Source organism: Daktulosphaira vitifoliae, unplaced genomic scaffold, assembly GCF_025091365.1.
Source record: "Daktulosphaira vitifoliae isolate Bord-2020 unplaced genomic scaffold, ASM2509136v1 Scaffold_2, whole genome shotgun sequence".
NCBI classification, from domain to species: domain Eukaryota; kingdom Metazoa; phylum Arthropoda; class Insecta; order Hemiptera; family Phylloxeridae; genus Daktulosphaira; species Daktulosphaira vitifoliae.
In genome coordinates this window covers 6,352,468-6,367,885 of record NW_026099573.1, presented here as the reverse complement: position 1 = coordinate 6,367,885, position 15,418 = coordinate 6,352,468, and the positions used below count along the sequence as shown (strand labels likewise).

The window sequence follows — 15,418 nt, the reverse complement described above, 5'->3', positions numbered from 1 at the left end:
TTGTTAATAAGTATTAACAATAATTTAACAATTATTACAATCATTGTTGAATATCATTTTACTACACAAATAATTATATATTTTATTCAGTTTAAAAACAATAATTATAAAAAGAAGTATTAAAATTTTATTAAATGTTTTAATTTAACTAAAAAAATAGTTAAATATTTACAAAGAATATTAAACATAAGAATCAAAATAAATCTTAGATTATGATACTCAACACAAAAATAATTAACATTTTTAAGTAGAATTAATCTGAATTAAATTAACTCAAATTTAAAATAATGAAAAAAATTTAGCAAAACTAACATTTGTTTTAAAAAAAAACAAAATTAATAAATAGCTCAGCCTTTTCCTACATTCTGTGTAATACATAGTACTAACAAAAATGTTTAATTGAAATAAACACTCCATAGATATTATGGTGAGTTTGGCAATATAAACATCAATACTATTTTTTGGATTTTATTAAATATAATTTTAAATAGTATAAAAATAAACATCAAACTATTAATAACTCACTTTGGAACAAAAATATATTTACAATGGTGTTTCTTTTCGCCATTTAAAACTATCAGTAGGTAAATGAGGAGTTTTATTTCTTCGGCCAGCAGCTAATTCTAGACCACTTCGAATGGCTGGCATTATTCTTAATGCTGGATTGGTTACAATACCATTTCTTTTTGGCTTATTACTTCCAGAATTTTTAATATTTTGATTACTAATATACATATAATAAAAAATATTAAGGTTTAAAAATTTAATTATAGTACATCAATTTTTTGAAAATAAATTTATGTAGGTTAAGGACTTAACTATAATTATAATATAATAGCTTTTATATAATAAAATTTATTATATATAATAGTAACCAATTAATATTAAATATTAAAATTAAATTAATAAAGTTATTATTGATACCAATGTGCATATCAAAATTAAAAAGTAGCAATCAAATATCAAAATTGGTTAATGTTAATGAAGAGTTACACTGCACATTTAATATATTAAGCTATGTATTATTTTGGCATAAATTGTTCATAGTGTTTGTAAGATATGATGACTAACTTATCTTATAGCTGATATAGCTACAGTTCTATAATAATAATTGATTACTATTGGCTAATATTATTCAAAATTAAAATGAATATTTTTAATATATAATTTTAATTATAAAGCTACAATTGGCAAAAACCATAATATATTGTTGAACAATTAGGTATTTTGATAATTAAATTTGAAAGTGTTACAAGAAAGTAAATTTTAGTTAAAATTCAAATAATTTAAATTACAAAATAAACATTAATACATTTTTTTTTAATAAAATAATAAACATTTCCATCCAAAAAGAGTGAGGTTGATAGCTTTTTATGGTATAAAGGGATGGACTTAAAATTATTTAATAAATAAATGAAGAAATACATTTTTAAAAAATCTGAAAATCACTCTTATTTAAAAAAAATTTAGTTGTTAATGATAAATCTATCACTCTATTGTTAAATTATATAAATTATTCATACTTTGAATTGGATGTATTTTTTTTTGATGCTGCATTGTTTCCCAAAATTATTCGCATATGAGTATCTCTTGAGAAATGATCATCAGTTAATACTATAAAAGTGAATTCAAAGAATTTAAAACCATAGCACAATGAAAAAGAATATAATGTATAATACAAATTATTACCCTGAAGATTTGGAGCTGAAGCTTCTTCTGTGCTTGGACTGTGTGGAGGGGTGGCATATATTGGACTTTGCAATGGACTTAACACTTTAGATGTTGGCCTTGATTTAATTCCTCGACTACACTGTTGTAGTTTTTGGGTAAATGTTAATGGAGTCAACTATGAAAAAGTATTCAAGGTTCAAATTAAACATTCAAAAATACTTCACACCTTTTGATTTATTTACTTGAACTGGAAGATCTTGGTGGGAACTTTTTGTACTCCCTGTTAAATTAGAACTAGACTTGCTATAATTTGATACAAATGAAGTTCTTTTAGCTGTCGAATCAGGTGATTCTACAGGTGATAATTCACACAAAGGAACAGTAGTAGTACATGTCAATAATGGGTTGACTAATATAGCAGAGGATGGTTTAGTTTCTGTTGTTGATGCAGACTCACAAGATGTATTAGCTGTATTAAATCCATTATCTAATTTTCATTAAACAATATAGCTAAATTCTAATAAAAACAATTTTAATTTAAAAACATACTTTCATTTATAACAGGGTAAAATTGTTCTAGTAATTTAACAATATTAACATGACCACTTTTAGCAGCTATCTTGATAGCATTTCGTCCACAGTGGTCTGCAATTAATGGATTTGCACCTTGCATTAATAACAAACGAACACACGTTTCATTTCCTTCTTGAGATGCTATACCTAATAGTACAAAAACAATTAAAAACCATTAATAGGATTGTGCCTAAGTTTTAAAATTCTAACTTCCATTTTTTTAAAATGTATTATTTCTTTATGAGGGGTAAGAACAGATCCAGAAGACATTTTTTGGGATGGGAACTACCATTTCAATATTTTTAAGAGTAGGACACTTACTTTTATTAAAAAAGAGTCTTTACATAATTTTTAAATTATACACAGTAGTAGTTACTCAACTTATAACTTTAATTCAAAATTAGTTTTTGTAAAATTGAACAAATAAAGAATCTTATTTAAGATTAAACAAAAATGTACACACCTAATGCAGTTGCTCCTTGATTACAAGCGTGATCTATACTAGCTCCTTGTTCAAGTAACAATCTAACAATATTTGAATGCCCTTGCCATGCAGCTAAATGTAAAGGTGTTCTTTTTTCATTATCCGTTGCATTTAAATTAGCTTTTCCAAAAGTTAGCAATAATGAAACCATTTCAAAATGTCCTTGCCAACAACTTACATGTAGAGCAGTTCGACCCTAAATAATTGAAATATTAACTATAGTACATAGTTGTTTATTAATGTTATAGGCATGTATTAATAGTAAGTGGACAGTTATATGAAAATTTAATTTTATTGAGTTCCTATAAAAATAAGTAATTTGATAGATGAAATTTAAAATGAAAAATTATTTTTGGTTTGCTGAGGAAAATCTTTAAAATGATTGATGAAAATAAAATTGTCAAGTAAATTTTACTATCTAATAAATTTGAAAGATAAGTGTTGTTAGAATTTATTTTACTGTTAATGAGACTATTAATATTCTAGGCTATGGAAATAAAATATTATCATGGGAATATTTAGCTTGTGTCGTAACACAATAAAAGAAAATTCAACAAGTGTAAAAGTAATTGTGATGCGAAGATGAATATGAGGATGTGGTGCCTGCTGTCTAGGTATTCACGTGCGCGTTGTCGTACAGCAGTTACCGTGCTCGGCTGACACTCCGGGTTAGCTGTGGGTGTCGAAAGGCTGTTGTTATAGGAAGGGAATAAGGGTAACACCTAGGTATGAGGTGCAGACGAAGTGCAAGACACTAATACTGGGCGTACCAGATAAGGAGTATAATAAAGTACGAGGTGCAGACGAAGTGCAAGACACAAGTACTCTGAAATGTTGTGGAAGAGAGTTGATAGATTTTAAAAAGGAATAAATAAAGACTTTAAGCAGTAAGCCGGACAGCGACAACCGAGTACTGAGACTGATGAATGACACAAGGCACTGGAGTCGACTGAACACGATGGTCAGGTCTTTTGGGTTTTTATAATAATTAGATCTATTGCTAAATTGGCAATAAATATTATTTGTTAATTCATCAGTCTCAGGCAGCGGATGTGCTGTCTGTATTTTATTAAAATAATTCTCACAATATTGGTAACGTGACACCATCACACTTGTAAGAAACAATAAAGAAATTGACATTGAATATATATTCAATTGCTTGATAATAAGAAATCTTATGAGGAACCTATGCCACAAAATTAAACTTTACATCAGAATGAACTATAGTAGTTTTATAACTTATTCAAGTATCAATTCAAAACATATTCTTAAATAAATCCAAGAATTTTAAATAACTTACAAAACAAATTTTTTTGATATAATAACTCAGAGTAGGCAAAAATATAAATCCGAGATACTTCATAGATTTATTTATTGAAATAAATAAAAGGCCACTTATTTATAATAAGAAAAATTAGCAAGTAAAAAATAGGAAACATTTAAGAAAAGATCAAGAGTATTCAAGAATACTTAAAGGTTTAAATCACTTAGTAGAATGGAAATATCATGAGAATAGTTTTTTGTCTTAAATTTTTTAATGTCTTTAATGAAAATAAGGTTTTAAGTACGTTGTAGTACACTACTAGCAATATTGATAAGAATAAAAAATAAAAAAAGATAGAGAATAGTTCTTAGAGGGACACCACAGGAGGAAGTAATAACATTAGACACAATACCATGCAATTTAATCCATTTATTCAGATGGTCAGATTAGCCAAGAAAGAAGTAGAATTCCAATAATAGCATTTAAAAGAAAACAACCACAAATTTTAAAATGATTTCAAATCAATAAAAATAAAAATTTTTAATGATCAGATTTTTATTAAAAAGTTGATTACATTATTTAGGAAGTGTTGATTGAAAGAGTTCATAATAAGTAGGTTGTCCAGTAATAAGATCCATTAATAAGGCACAAAAATATACTGAATAATGAAAAATTAATTTATTACTTTAAAACTTTCAATATGATAAATAAGATATATTTTACTATTTTTCTACATAGTCATTGATGCATTTTTCCTAATGATGAAGTATCTTGAAAATGCCATTTCAGAAATATGTAGCACATTTTTGATTGAAGTGCTCAGTAACTGCGTTTATGACTTCATTTTGAAATGAGTTCCTCTTACATGTTTTTTTAATGGACCGAACAAAAAAAAATCTGTAGGTGCCAGATTAGGATTATATGGTGGATGTTGCAATACTTCCTACATGTATTTTTTCAGCCAGCATTGATTTTTCCTGCTGAATGTAGGGTTGCATTATCATGAGGAGTTTTAGATTTCCTTAACATAATTGCTATCTTCTCTTGTAACAAATATTTTCTATAAATTTTTTTTAAATTAAAATTGGTCAGCATTTACTGTTTCATTTTTTGATAAAAGTAAATAAGTAAAATTCCCCATTCATCCCTAAAAACAGTAGCCATCACTTTTTTTTGTGAAAATTACCTGTTTGAATTTTTTTAATTCTGGAGAATTGGGATACTTCCGGGTCATTGAGTCTTGATTGTTCTAAGGAGTAGATTAATAAACCCATGTCTTATCTCCTGTAATGAGGTGCTAAAGAAATTTTTCATCAAACAAGCACGTTTCAAATTTTTAAGGGATATTCGCAAGTATTTAGTCTTGTGTTCTGGTGTAAGCATTTTTGGAATCCAACGTACACAAAACTAATGAAAATTTAATTTCTCATGGACTATTTCATATACAGTTGGAAAGATCTATCTTATCACAGATCTATCAGTCTTTGGAAGATCAAGTTGTGTAGTCCATTTTTTAATTTTGAGTTGTCTATCCAATCATAACAATTATTCAATCGCCTCAATAGTTTTGGTGATATGGAAGTGCTTATTTGTCAACCACTTCTTACCTCATTTTCAATACTTTTTAGACACAAATTAAATTTTATACACCAAACCAATACACTTTTTAAAGACATTATGTACAGGCCATAAAGTTTAGTTAATTTTCTATGAATTTCAGTTGGAGAAATATTTTGAAAATTAAAAAAATTTACGGGGCAAATTTTTTTGTGCAATTTAAATATTGATTTTCAATGTTTATAGTTATATAACAGATGGAACACTTAATTATAAGTCATGATGCATAGAATGTGTTCTTTGTTATATATATTATCAATTCTAGAAATTACTGGCCAATATTTTTGGCCTATTGTTTATACAAAAAATAACTTTGTATCTTATTTGTTGGACAACCTACATAAAAGAATGGAAACCCTAGTTTCTAGTAATTGTGGTACAGTTAGGATTACAAAAAACTATTTAAAAATGGTTAAAAATAACAAAATACTCATGATGCACAATTTTCAACTTTAGAATAGTAAATAAAATTGATTAATTAATAATTTTTAAAGTATAAGGAAAGATATTAACATTAGGTCATATATTAAATAATTTATACATAAGCATACCTCAGAATCTGTGCTTTCTATGTCTGCTCTGCCAGGATTAATAAAAAATTTAGCCATCACTAAATGATTTTCTAAAGCAAGAACATATAAAGTACTTCGCCCGTCAGCATCTTTTTTATTTACATCAGCACCATATTCTAAAAGATTTCTAACTACTTCAATATGACCTTCTAATGCAGCCAATCTGATTTGTTAACATATTTGAAGACATTTTAATAAACTTAATTGTTTGATTATTATTTTGAGTAAGTATAGTGACACTACAAAGTTACCTGATTGCAGTTCTTCCATCATGAGCTTTTTGCTCTGGTGGAGCTCCATAGACTTTTAAAAACTCATTCACGAGTAATGAATGTCCTTCTTCTGATGCTAACATTAATGGCGTTTTTCCATCATTGTCTGTTTGATCAATTTTAGCTCCACTTTCCAATAATGTTTTACAAACTACTTGATGACCTTCAAAAGCAGCATAGTGTAATGGAGTCCAACCAGAATTGTCTCTATGTTGTTCATCCAGCCCTGATAAAGAAATAGCATGATTAAGGTTATCCAATACATAGAATGTTCAGTAAATAAGAAAAAGGTTTTTATTGTTCTTGTTATTTGTAACAACTGACCTGTTTCCTTACTTACTGAACAGCATGTATAATCATCTATCTATCCACTAATATATTACTTGACTGGACTTATTACTATTTACCTATTGATTATAAAAGAGCATAGACTAAGACAAATAATAATTAATATAAAGGAAATATAAGGAAAAATAAGGAAAAATAGAGAATTATGTAAGATTCACACTAATGCACTCCTAGATTTTATGAGAAAATAAAAGGCTGTGAAACTTAAAAAACAAACTTCTCGAAGAATCATGATTTTAATAAATTAAACTTTTAGGTAGAATAAATTTCCTAAAATTACTAATTATTTTCATTAAAATCTTAGTCAATATGACTAGATTGAATATCTCACTGATATATATATATATATAAAAAAAATGAATTGACAGCTCTGCTAAGTACATGCTGTCTCAATATATATAGTTACGAGGTTTTGATTTCATAGGCTTGTAGAATTTTTGTATTCTTTAAGAGCATAGCTTTTAAGATACGATGTTAAACATAAATATAATAATAATAATCATCCAAATACCACTAATTGTTTATTTAAATCAAAATAACTACTTTAATGGTAGTTATATCTATATATGAATAAATATTTCTTAGGTCATACAATCTGTATGTTATATCTTTATAATTTTTCAGGTAAATTCTCAAATGAAATATAAAAACAGAATAAAAAAAAAAAATTCTAGCTACATTAAAATAAAATAATTGGGTACAAATTTAAAAATGAAAGTTGCAGCATTTATATAAGTACAATTTATGTTGAAAAGTTTATTTTTACAAAAAATGAGTATTGAGATAATGTAAATACAATGAAAAAAAATCCCCATTTAAATGAAAAATCACATTAGGGAAATTTATAGTACTATGAATTAATAAAACACTGTNAAAATCACATTAGGGAAATTTATAGTACTATGAATTAATAAAACACTGTAAAGCATGGTTTTACCTAATAGCTTTATTAATACCTTATACAATTTTAATAACAAGAAAAAAATAATTCTATCCCCTCTTTTCTTTCCCATTAAAATTGTATCAACTTATAATTTTTAATTTATAAACACGTGTTTAACTGGCTTAAAAGTAAAAAAATAAATATAGTTTAAAAAACTAAAAAAACACGCTTTTAAAGTACATCGAACTAAAAAGTTAAAAATAATTTTTAAAATAATTATGAACAAAAAATACTAGTATTATTGTGATAAAAGCGTGGGTGCTTTGTGCCATATTTTTCGTATATTGAGCGCCCGACGCTTTTATCACAATAATACTAGTATTTTTTGTTCATAATTATTTTAAAAATTATTTTTAACTTTTTAGTTCGATGTACTTTAAAAGCGTGTTTTTTTAGTTTTTTAAACTATATTTATTTTTTACTTTTTAGTTTCATGTTATGATAGTAGTTACTATCAATATCATGGTTGTTACGGGTAACGGGAAATCAGGGTTCGATTCTGGGGAGGGAGTCTGAGAAACGGCTACCACATCCAAGGAAAGCAGCAGGCGCGTAAATTACTCACTCCCGGAACGTGGAGGTAGTGACGAAAAATGACGATACGGAAATCATCCCTCGTAATCGGAATGAATACTTTATATCTCTTAATTAGAATAAATCGTGTTAATATATTAATTTTAATAGTAATTAGAATATATATATTTATACAAATAATGCGACTTAACTACGTAAAAGTATCATGCACTAAGTATAGCTGTGTTTTATGGCCGGGCGGGTCGGACTAACGTTATACCCGAGGTATAAACGGCGGTAGGAATATATATATATATACGTAAGGCGCATTAGACGCGGGCGTTATTGGTCAGTCAAAATAAAAATTTGTTTACATATATATAATATTGATGACAAGCACGCGTGTACGGGTACGATAACTAAAAATAAATTTTTATAGGAATAGTGTACCGTCGTATTGTGAGCGAGGCGTGGGGAGGGGTGAATGCGTATAACAGTCTAGTCTAGACAACGGAATATGCGATAACGCGTGGCGTTTGGAGAGTTACAAACTTACAAACAAACAACAAACAACAAACAACAACAAACATACACGTGAAACTAATAAAAGCGTGTTAAAAAAATGATCTAACTATGAAAATAATTTATAGATAACTACTTTTGGACCATTATTTAAAATCAGGTATTTTTACATCAATCTGGAGAAAAAAAATGGTTCAGAAATGTCTAGTGATTAAAATATCAGACCTTCCACCCTTTTCTATTAAGTATAATATAATATAATATTAAGTATAAATAACATCTGTAATATTGATTCAAAAAATGTTATTGACCACTTATTTTCTTAGAACACTTTTTTAATTTTAGACCACTTAAACACTGTTTCCATCTAAAAATAACTGTCTTCTGTAATACCTCTGTCCAATAATTGAGATACAACAATATTATTTCCCTGAGCTGCAGAAACGCTTAGAACTGTACGTCCTTCATTGTCAATACTATCAACATAACATCCCCAAAATAATAACAATGAGACACAATCAGGGTGACCCATTGATGCTGCAGCCCACAAGGGAGTTCTCCCTAGCTTGTCACAATGGTCGACATCAGCTTCAGATTCTAATAATATTTCACATACATCTCTGAAAATTAAGATCTAAATATGCTATCACATAATCATGAATACAATAGAAATATATTAACTAACTTATGCCCTTCAAATGCTGCTACAAGTAATGGTGTCATTCCATCTTTATCTTCATGATCAACAAATGCTCCTGAATCCAATAATATGGTTACAACTTTTGCATAACCTTCATTTGTAGGTGCACATAGAGCAGCAACACTTAAAGCAGTCCGACCATCATTATCTTGATGATTAATATTTGCTCCATTATCTAATAGTCTAGTTACAATATGTGCATGACCCATATATGCAGCTGCAATTAATGGAGTTCTACCATCACCATCTTTTGTGTTAGGATTTGCACCAGCTTCAAGTAATTTTGCAACAATATCATCATGTCCACCCCAAGCAGCAGCTCGTAGTGCACCACGTCCTTCACTGTCATAACATTCAACATTTGCTCCATGTTTTAACAATATTTCAAGGACCTTAGAAAATAATACAAGTAGAAGTTATTAAAAAGAAAAAATGTTAACTACTAAAACAATTAATTACCTGAGAATGACCTCCCCAAGCAGCTGCTCTTAATGCTGTCCATCCTTCAAAATCTGTATGATCAACTTTGCATTTGTGTTCTAAAAGAAGCTAAAAAATAATTTTATTTTAATTTAGTATAAGACTCTAAAAACTTTTGAAATAAATTTACCTCTACTATATCCAGATACCCTTGGCGTGCAGCTATATTTAATGGTGTTTGTCCATTATTATCACAAACTTCTAAATCAACATTAGAATGTTTATTTAAAAGTTTCAAAAGAACACTTGAATTTCCATCCATTGCAAGTAAATGTAACATATTTCTTCCATTAGCATCTATTTCATTAAAATTAGATATTTTATCACTAACAAGTATACTAGGTTCTTCTGTAGATAATGTTTTTTCATCAATATTATCATGCTAAAATATAAATAATTAAGTAATAATTTCTCAAATAGATTTAATAAATAAATTCATGTTTACTAGGAGAGGTTTTAATTCATTCTTCGATACTAAATTATGAGCTTCTTGTAGAAAATTAACAGACTTTATATCATAACATGGAACTGTTAGACTATCTGAGATTTGAGCTCCACTATCAATTAACCATAATAATGGAAGTAGATTTGGATCGGAAAAATTTGCCCAAGCAGATAATGGGTTTATTCTAGATAAATGATATGCTAAAATATGAATATCTTCATACTTTAATGGTGATTTATTACTAAAAAAGTAACAAATTAACAATGAATCTTAAATAAAATGTTTTAATAATAAAAATGGTAATAACCATACCTTATTGTATTGTGAATAGCTATCATAGCATGACCTTCATTAGCAGAACATAAAAATCTTCTAGTACAATGTTTAACATCTAAAAACCATTCACCAAAACTATGATGAAACTGAATAAATTTTGATTCTCTTGATATTGAAAAAATTCTTCTTAATAAATTAAAACGTTTTCGAAATTCTTCAACAGACATAGAGCGATAAACTGAATACATAACACTACCCAATTCTTCTTCTGACATGGGTTTTTGAGATGATAAAACCACATTTAAAAGAGGGCGAACCTTAAAAAAATATTTTACAATGTTAATAAATTATATATAAACAATATAAAAATAATTTCTCATATACTTTTGAAAAATGTTTTGAATTTAAAAGTCTTTGGCAAAACCATAAATACAACCCATTAAGTGTACCAGGAATATCTTTGATTTCTCTTAATACAACACATCCGTCAGAAATACCATCTAAAACTTTTTCCAAGTATAGAAAACATCCATTACTTTTGATATGCAATTGATTTAACATATCTGCTGTATCTCTACTCATATGTTGTCTTAATGATTCTTCTGATTCTAAACGGCTTAAGATGTATTGTTGTACATCTGCAACAACCTATGAATAATTTATATGATATAAATTAAAAGCTATATTTTAATCATATTTTTTATATTTAAGTTGACTAAAACTCGATAATCTGGGCATACATTTAAACTCAAACTAAACTGGAGTATGCACATGATGGAAATAAAACAAAAAAGAAATAATATGTATTGGTTAATTGATTGGAGATTACAACTATCAATAGAAATACAAGATAACTTTATGTAGCTATTTTTAAACCAATATGGACCTATAGTATACAATTATGAAGCGGTGCTAGCAAGTTTTGGATTGATAAAATTCAAACTATGCAAAATATTACTATTACCAATGTGTACATGTAAAAAACAAATGACCATATTCACAAGGATATGATGATATCAACCGTCAGAGAAGAAATTAAACGGTATGCAAAGGCACATGAAAATTGTTTGAAAACTCATATCAACAAAGCTGCAGTTCAACTCATTGATCATTCTCAAGATGTCAGGAGATTGAAACGGACTAAAACCATATGACTAATTGTAAATATACATTGATAAATGTAAATTATAGAAGTATATAAATTCAGACACCTTTCTTTGAAAGATTCCCTTTAACATTTTGTATATCTTAACTATGCATTTTATGTAATTTTAGATGTTAACATTAGTAAGTTATTTTAATTAAAACCAATTAAGATCATCTCAAAAAAATAAATACTTGAAAAAATAAAATAAAGTTGAATAAACAAAACATTTTTATTAATTTCCTTAGTACTGTAGTAAGCATAATATAGTAATGGAATTTTCTTAATAAAGTTAGTATTAATGGTTAAGAAACCTCCTCCTATGGAGAGATCACTATGACTCTTAAGGAACTTTAAAAAGCGAAAAAAATTAATTCAACATACTTGTGATTTACGTAGATCATCAATACTAATTTTTCGAAAACCCGAAAACATACGGGAAATATTTTTATTTTGTCGGCGTGTAGTACAAATGAGCATCAACCATTGAGGAAATAAATGATGATGTGATGCTAAGAGTTCTGTTATAGTATTACTAATACTACTTTTTAACTGTAAATCAGATCTTTCATTCATGCACAACCCCTCATCTATTGAATCAATTAATAGAAACATTGTGTGTTTTGGTAACTCAAGTTCAAGTAAAGGAAAAATTATGGCTTTTTTAAATGTGTCATCAGCATCTTTTACCATGTTGATGGGTAATAATGCTTCTTGTATGATTAGATCATTTTTTAGTCTTTCTTTATAAGATTTAGGCAATGAATTTGAAAGTTGAGATACTAAGCTTTGAATAAAGTGTGTTACAGATAATGTGTTTACATCTTGAGCTTGACAAAAATGATAAGCTAAAAGTCTTTTATTTAAAGTCTTTTGTTGTCGACTGGAAGGCCAAACTATTTCACAGCATATTGCTGTCTTTCCACAACCAGCACCTCCAACTAAAAGTGCACCACATGTTTTCCAAGTATTTCTCTGATCAAAACAATGCAATAATTTTTGAAACACCCATTCTCTGCAGTAAAATCGTTTATGGGCTAAATCACAGGATGTCATTTTGTATTATTCAATTAATAATTACATAATTGTGTTTTCTTTTTATAAATTTAATTCAGTTTCAAGGAGCTTGTTAGCTTAGATATGTAAGTAATCTACATAACCTGAAATCAGAAATAAATATATAAGTATTTATATAAAAACAATATGAAAAGAGCTAAGTCATTTTTTAAAATAACTTTTTATTTAAAAAATTAAAAATCAAGTAAAACAAAAAAATGTCAAATGAAATTATTTTATTAAAATGATCAAAATGATCAAATATGTAATAAAGAAAAGGTGCAACACCAATATTACATTTACTAATAGTAGAGTTTAAACAAAAATATTTTAACTATTACAGTTGTTTAAACTTATTTAACAAGGTAATAAAGAAATTTGTTTTTAAATGTGTTCAAATATGTATCACATATAAATCTTAACATATGTTTATAAACAAAAAAGTTATAAATAAATAAAAAATATATACACAAATATAATGACTATATTCAATAGTTTTTATGATTGTCCTTAGAATGCATTCATAATAAATTAAGACCAAATTGAATTGTTTGAGAGTTGTAGAGAATATTTTCAAATCCAACCCATAGAAAATAATTAGTACATATTTACATAATTCATTATATAAAAATTATAGTTCAAAAAAACTAAAAAAACATGCTTTTAAAGCACATTGAACTAAAAAGTTAAAAATAATTTTTTAAAACAATACTAATATATTTAGTTCATTATTGTTTTAAGTTTATTTTAAATATTATTTTTAACTTTATTGTCCAATGTGTCTTAAAAGCGTGTTTTTTAAACTTTATTTTTTATATAATCAATTATGTAAATTAGTTTCATATGCTGTGAAATCAAGTTTTTTAATTTTTTTAAACTACATTTTTTTTATATAAATAGCTACAGTACGTATGTATGTTTTTGTTTAAACAACATTGTAAATAGGAGGATTAACGAAAACCCAGTTCGATTTAAGGCTCCAATTCCAAAAATTACTGAAAAAAACAAATATTTATTTATGGCCGTGAACGGGATTAGAACCCATAACCGGTGAATTCAGCACCCACGTTTTAGCCTGCTTGGCCAACAAACGCATTTAAAGTAATGGGATACACTAACAGTAATAAGCGACTTGTTCTTAGTCCAAAGGAGAGTTACAAACAAACATACAGGTGAAGCTAATAAAAGCGTGTTAAAAACCATAAAATTGAGGCTAATTAAAAAAAAAATGATAAATAGAGCACAAAATATAAAATAATTAAGTAAAAAATAAAAAATAAACAAACAATTTTAATATTATAAGATACTAAAAATTGTAGGATAAAAAATTCTGAATTTTTATAAATTAGTTATCAAATAATTTAACTGCAAAATAATTTTTTGTTATAATTCATTATAGAACATAAAATCACAAAAAATAAATTACTAGGGATTTTGTCATCATATAGATAAACACGTTCCACAACTTCCTGGATGGAAAAGTGTTATCAATGTAATTTTTTATGATTACTATATTATATTTGTTTTAATACATGTATCTCAATAATAACAAGCATATAACAATGTAAGTGGTTGTGTAAATAAAAATAAATTCAAGTTAATTAAAAAAATTGAAAATGTGACCATAAAAACTATAAATTTTGTTTAGTAATTTTTAAACAAGACACATATCATATAACATAAGTATATAGAAAATTAATTTGAAATATTATGATTCTGATTTAAAAAAAAAAAATTTATACTTCTAATTAAACACATACAATATTAAGAAAAAAAACGAGCAAATGAAATTAAATTAAAATCTATCCAAATTTAAGTTATGAATTAATAAAAATAGATAACAATAGTATTAAAGATATAGACTATGTGTCAATGTCATTTATTCTATTAATTCCATTTTACTCCTCAATTTATAAAATATTCAAGCAGTTATATTTTAATATAAGTAATTGCAAAAATAATAGAATTGTATAAGTGTAATAAGAAGTAGGGAAAGTTTGAGTGAAGAATAAAAACATAAATTAAGGAAATAAACACAAGGATATTTATTATAGTTACTTATACATTTTGAATAATGGAGACATGAAGATGGTATTTATGAATTTAATTTCATATATATTAATATAAAATTGACATAAAAAAATAAAGTAAAACCTATACTTTTATACTAAAAAAAAATAAAGAGCAAAAATTTTAGTAATTTTTTTTTTAGAGTTATAAGTTAAATATTTTTAAGTTTTAAACTAATAATATTTTTAATAATTTTAATTTTAAATAATATTAGCCACAAATGATTAATTTTTATTATTTATCTGATATTTATTTCATTTTTTTTTAAATAAATTAAAATGGAAGCATTAATAATATTTGAAAAATAACTTACCTTTGGCAATATAATTTTTTAAATAGATTTGAATATAAGATAATCGGTATCATAGTTTAATATAATGGTTTTAATTTGTTTGTCATATTTTAGGTGTGAACTAGAATAATATTGGTCTGAATTTAGTTATCAATATAAAACTTACGTTTTAGTAT

At 26.4% G+C, this 15,418-nt stretch overlaps 1 protein-coding gene across 2 annotated transcripts; it reads right to left on the bottom strand.

Annotated features, from left to right (window-relative positions):
• Nucleotides 1-202: 202 nt before the first annotated feature.
• On the bottom strand, nt 203-15,377 carry LOC126898506 (ankyrin repeat domain-containing protein 50-like). 2 transcript variants are annotated; one of them, XM_050672585.1, is made up of 17 exons: nt 15,264-15,377; nt 12,209-12,984; nt 11,065-11,328; nt 10,717-10,997; nt 10,405-10,645; nt 10,090-10,341; nt 9,939-10,028; nt 9,465-9,871; nt 9,173-9,399; nt 6,433-6,679; nt 6,161-6,344; nt 2,708-2,924; nt 2,221-2,391; nt 1,914-2,158; nt 1,690-1,846; nt 1,524-1,614; nt 203-724 (listed from the first exon to the last, which is right to left on the bottom strand). In XM_050672585.1, the coding sequence occupies exons 2-17, from the start codon at nt 12,878-12,880 to the stop codon at nt 544-546; spliced, it is 3,927 nt and encodes a 1,308-aa protein (XP_050528542.1). In that variant the 5' UTR covers nt 12,881-12,984; nt 15,264-15,377; the 3' UTR covers nt 203-543. The 2 variants fall into 2 exon arrangements, with proteins under 2 accessions (XP_050528542.1, XP_050528543.1); XM_050672586.1 differs by having other exon boundaries at nt 1,914-2,140.
• Nucleotides 15,378-15,418: the final 41 nt, after the last annotated feature.

Excerpts from the sequence above, each read along its gene's own strand:
- LOC126898506 (XM_050672585.1), bottom strand. The coding sequence starts at position 12,880 with ATGACATCCTGTGATTTAGCCCATAAACGATTTTACTGCAGAGAATGG. Across the intron at positions 10,998-11,064 it reads ATTCAAAACATTTTTCAAAA|GTTCGCCCTCTTTTAAATGT; the intron begins GTATATGAGAAA and ends TATTTTTTTAAG. Across the intron at positions 9,872-9,938 it reads CTTGGGGAGGTCATTCTCAG|GTCCTTGAAATATTGTTAAA; the intron begins GTAATTAATTGT and ends TTATTTTCTAAG.